This window comes from Egretta garzetta, unplaced genomic scaffold, assembly GCF_000687185.1.
Source record: "Egretta garzetta isolate BGI_Z169 unplaced genomic scaffold, ASM68718v1 scaffold867, whole genome shotgun sequence".
Classification (NCBI taxonomy): Eukaryota; Metazoa; Chordata; class Aves; order Pelecaniformes; family Ardeidae; genus Egretta; species Egretta garzetta.
The window spans coordinates 21,762-26,408 of record NW_009260291.1 but is presented as its reverse complement, the minus strand read 5'-3'; the positions used below and the strand labels follow the sequence as shown (position 1 = coordinate 26,408).

General features: G+C 60.1%; 1 protein-coding gene across 3 annotated transcripts in view; it reads right to left on the bottom strand.

Annotated features, from left to right (window-relative positions):
• The window catches only part of MED24 (mediator complex subunit 24), a 20,826-nt gene that overhangs the window by 11,841 nt on the left and 4,338 nt on the right, over positions 1-4,647 (bottom strand). For all 3 annotated transcript variants that reach the window (XM_009642548.2, XM_035897958.1, XM_035897959.1), the window contains 7 exons: positions 4,454-4,527; positions 3,071-3,294; positions 2,371-2,482; positions 1,697-1,847; positions 1,340-1,453; positions 422-469; positions 109-191 (listed from right to left, as the gene is read on the bottom strand). In XM_009642548.2, coding sequence (XP_009640843.1) covers positions 109-191; positions 422-469; positions 1,340-1,453; positions 1,697-1,847; positions 2,371-2,482; positions 3,071-3,294; positions 4,454-4,527 — 806 coding nt within the window. The remainder of the gene's footprint in view (positions 1-108; positions 192-421; positions 470-1,339; positions 1,454-1,696; positions 1,848-2,370; positions 2,483-3,070; positions 3,295-4,453; positions 4,528-4,647) is intronic.

The window sequence follows — 4,647 nt, the reverse complement described above, 5'->3', positions numbered from 1 at the left end:
CAGCCCCCCCTCCCGGGGCCCCCCGCAGAGATGACGGGGTGGTTGTGGCACAGACTGGCCACAGGCTCACAGTGCTGCAGGTCAGCCCTGGACACGGCCAGCACTCACTTGCATCGCTGATCTGCTTTGTCAAGCAGAGGGGTCAGCTTCAGCAGGCACTCGAAGGCACAGTTCAACTCCTCGGTGAAGTCCTGCCATGCACAAAGCCAAGCACTCAGCTCAGAACGTTGCCGACACGAGCCCACCTTCCCCTCCTGCGTCACCTTGTCCGTTGGAGGAAGGTTGTTGGGACATAGATCATTTCCTACCCCAGCCACCCCTGCACAGATTTGGCCAGGCACCAGCACCATCATGACAAACACAGCTTGCTTGTGGCACACAAAATGGCAAACAGCTCCAATCGACAGCCCTCAAGACTCACCTTCTCCCCTTGGGGATACTTCTTGAGTTTAACCAGGACCTGGGGGATCTGAAAGACATGGGGCACAGATGTGACTGACAGAGGCAGAGCACATTCTGCACTCAGGACCTCCCAGCAACACAGGCAGCAGGAGCCCACACCAAACACGCCTGCAAGCAGCTGCTCTCCCAGCCCAGGGAAAGGAGCATTTCTGGAGCAGCCCGCACACCCAGGGGACTCTGTCCCCCCGCCTCCCCTCTGCAGGGGCCTTCTACCGTCACAGGGAGCTGCAGAACATGGCCAACCCTCAATAGCCAGGCAGAAGACTGAGGCTGCAGAGAGGCCGGCGCAGGCCAGAGAATGTGTCAGGCCTGAAATTACACGCAGAGCCCTTTTGTCTGGTATAAAGAAAGGAGGTGAAGCAGACTGCTCCAGGGCTGCCCACCACTGAGCTGTGGGAGCGTAGACCCCGAGGCTGCTGTGGCATCCTTCAAAGGCCACAATTTCCCCCACAACATCCCAGGAAAGCCACTCTGGAAAACAAAGCAGGGCTGGGCTGAAAAGAAGCCCTGGAGAGCAGAGCTGATGCTCAGGGGGTTGCAGGAGCGCTGCCATGGGCTCAGCCAGGGCGTGGGGGGATCCCGAGGGGCATGCTGAGGGACAGGAGAACTGATTCACAGAATCATAAAATTGTGAGGTTGGGAAAGACCATCAAGTCCAGCCGTTACCGTAACCCTGCCATCCCACCACTAAACCATGTCCCTAAGCACCTCGCGTCTGCCCAGCTTTTAAATACCTCCAGGGATGGGGACTCCACCGCTTCCATGGCATAATTGCTCTGCCAGGGTTCAGCGCTCAGCAGGGACTGGGTGTGCAGGGAAAAGGCAGCGGCAGGCCAGGAGCTCAGAGCATTGCGCTCACAGCGGGGCTGGGCCCTACCTTCAGGAAGGTGAAGGCTGTCCACTTCAGCTCCTCCGTGCCTTCCGGGGACTCGATGAGGCCCACAAAACAGGCCTTCCAGATCTCCAGCACAAAGAGCGGGGAGGGGATGTGCTGCAGGGCACACAGACAAAACTCTCCAGTGCTGGAAAGGCAATAAAGTGACTCCCTCGATCACAGCCAAACCCTGAACCCCCTGCGAAGGTGTTGATGGGCTCACGCTGCTCCCTGCAGCTGCGCCCATACCCTTGGACCAGGTTCAGCACAGGGAAGTACACAGCACAGAACTGCAGCAAGGCACTGGTCCCACAGCCCCCAGGAAACCCTGAGCAGGAGAACAAGATGCCACTTCTGTACCTGCATCCTCTTCACCATCATCAGCTGCTCCACCAGCGGCTGGGTCTCTCCTGTGAGGTTCATGGTTCCCTCCAGCAGCACCACGGCATGCACAGTGGGGAAGCCGGTCTTGTTCAGCTGCTCCGAGTGGACTGAGAGCATGGTGGGGATGCTGGGTGGGAGACGAGCACAGGGTCACTGGAGCCTTGCAGGGACAGATCCTTGCCCCTCTTGTCCCATCCTCCCTTCCTGGCCAAGCCGCTGACCTTTGCTGCCCTACATATCTCTGGGGCAGGACAGCTTGGAGCTCCTGTGCCCTGCAGGAGAGCCATCAGGCACAGCCAAGCCCCAGTGCCACAGCCCGGGTCCTGGGAGCAACTCCGGGGGGATCCAGAGTGGGGATGGCAGCTCTGGTGTGGCCAGAGCAGCTGAGAGATGGCAAGAGGCCCCAGGGCCACCAGAGGAGCAAGCCCTGGGTAAGACCCCTTTGCAGCAAGTCACCACTAGTCCTGTCCCCTCTCCTACCCCAGGGCCTCTCGCCAGCTCCAGCCCACTGCCAGTGCAGGGGTCCAAGCTGGGAAGGGACAGGAAAGCAGGGAGCCAGCATGGACAGAGGCTGGAGGCTCCCAGTCCCCAGAGCAGGGCTCAGACCCATTTCACCCTCCGAGCTCGCAGAGACAGGGGTACAAAGCTACCTCTTGATGAGGGAGATGCAGTCATCAGCCTGGCTTCGCAGCGGGGAGCTGCTGAGGCTGTTCAGGTTCTCCCCCAGCTTGACGAGGGACTGCTCCACAGTGCTCCAGGAGGCTGTGGAGGGAGGTCAGGCGTTCAGTGGAGGGGGGGGCGACAGCGACACGCTGAGAAGCCGGGCAGGCTGGCTCCAAGGCCCACGACAACACAGAGGGCCTGCCAAGGATGGGGCTCCCCGCTGGGCCCCGCAGTGAGCAGAAGTCAGCACACCTCTGTGAAGCCGAGCCGAGGGTCTGTGTGCCACCCAGCAGCTCCTGCTTCAGGCTTGGCCTGGCACAGCCTCTTGGCCAGACGCAGGCACCAACCAAAGGTACAGAGCTGTGCCAGGCACACTGGCGGAGCACAGGACCTGCTGCGTGCCCAGGAACAGCTCACACAGCCTTCACATTAATTCTGCTCCTCTTCCAAGGGCAGCATGGAGGGGAGGGGGCAGAGGGTGGCACAGAGCCAGGGAGGAGACGGTTACAGCAACAGGGCTGGAAGATAGATGGGCTTGGAGCCGCAGGGACAATGCGGCAGGAGCCGGGCAGGGGGAAGGGAGAGGTGGCAATGACATCTCCCCAGGGCCAGCAGCAACTAGGAGGAAGCCCTGGCAGCAGCCATGGGCAGAGCACGCCGCAGGGCAGGGCAGGGGCAGCAACATACATGTCTCCTCCAGCTTCGCGATGTGAATCAGGGCGCGGTTCTTGGTGCTGCTGAGCATCTTCGCCAGCCGCTCCAGACACATCTTCAGCTGGCTCTCAGCTGCCACCTGCTCCAGCGTTTCCTTCACCTTCTCGGCGTAGAAGGCCGCGCAGCGCAGGAGCCAGTTGAGGGCACTCATCAGCGCCCGGCAGAGGCCAATGCACTCCTCTGCTTTGCCATGGCAGCTGGGAAGGGGAGAGAAACGGGACCCTGCTCACGGTGGGACAGGCCACTGCCCCCAGGGAAACCAAGGCACACACCCAGGGCAGCCTGGGGATCCAAACCCACATCCCATGCACCCAGCCCAGCCTGCCCGCTGGCTCCCGGCTCCTCTGCCGCAGATCCCAACCTGCTCAGCCCATGAGCATCCCGGCTGTGCCAGGGGAAATAAAAGTCTCCCCAGCGCAGCCTCCTCTCTGGCCACTCTACTACAGGGAAACTTTCCAAGCCTCTAATCAAATTATCTTGCTAAGAGAGGCTCAGCATTGATCAATGTGCTGCGAGAGGTGAACGCTTTCCCCTCCTGATGCACAAATCATTGGGGCCAGAAGTTTTGATGAAATTAAGCAGAGGATCACATTAGGCAGGGACTGGATTAAGTGGCCAGCTCTGCAGTTGGCCAGCAACAGCTCCTTGTCAACATCTGTGACTGATGCATATTCATTGCTGCTGCTTCATTTCATGTAATTGAAGAGCTGCTACCTTCAGCCTTCCTCCTCCTCCTGCTGCTGTTCCCACCCCACCGCCGCATGCTCTCTGCTCTGGCCTCCCAGAAGAGGCTGTCAGGGGTTAACAGGAAGATTTCTGAGCTTTCTAAAAAAGTTTTTGTGGCCTGAATGGTCTGGACTCCCCTGGGTCCTGCAACACCAGCGGAAGAGCACGAAGCAAAACAAGGCAGCTGCCTGGGGCAGCGCAGGCAGGACTGTGAGCGCTGGCAGACTGGGGACAGAAGCTGCATAGGCCACACAAGAGAAAGAAAACGCTCTGAGGAGACAGAAACCCTCAGGCCACAGGGCTTACACCCACCCCTAACCACCTGAGCCAGGCAGGAATATCATGGCAGAGGCGTTTAGCCCAGTATAGGGGGGTTTTGTGCAGCTTCCCACAAAACTCGTGGGGTTTCGGACTCCCTCTGCTCTGCCTGTGCTGGCACTTGTGTGGCAGCTCATCCCAGGGCAGCCGGAGGAGGATGGCAACTTGGGAATGGGCACAGAGCTGGAGGGGGAACCTGCCTCCCTCTGCCAGGGCGAGTACCCCAGGTTCAGCTGGGCCCCACTGGCTCCCGGTACTGCCCGCGGTACCACCCAGGGCCGAGGCAGCAGGGCTGGAAGGGCCACACCATACCTGAGGCGGTCGCAGAACATGTCCATGATCTCCAGCAGTGACTGGACACACAGGTCGCGGGAGAAGTCATCAAACTAAAGCAGAAGAACAAGGAAGGATTTCAGATAGGGGCTGCCAGGCTCCAACGGCTCCAAAAACAAATGCAACCCCTTCTTCCACGGGCTGGGCTGGGCGCTGCCGGCTGCAGGACGCTC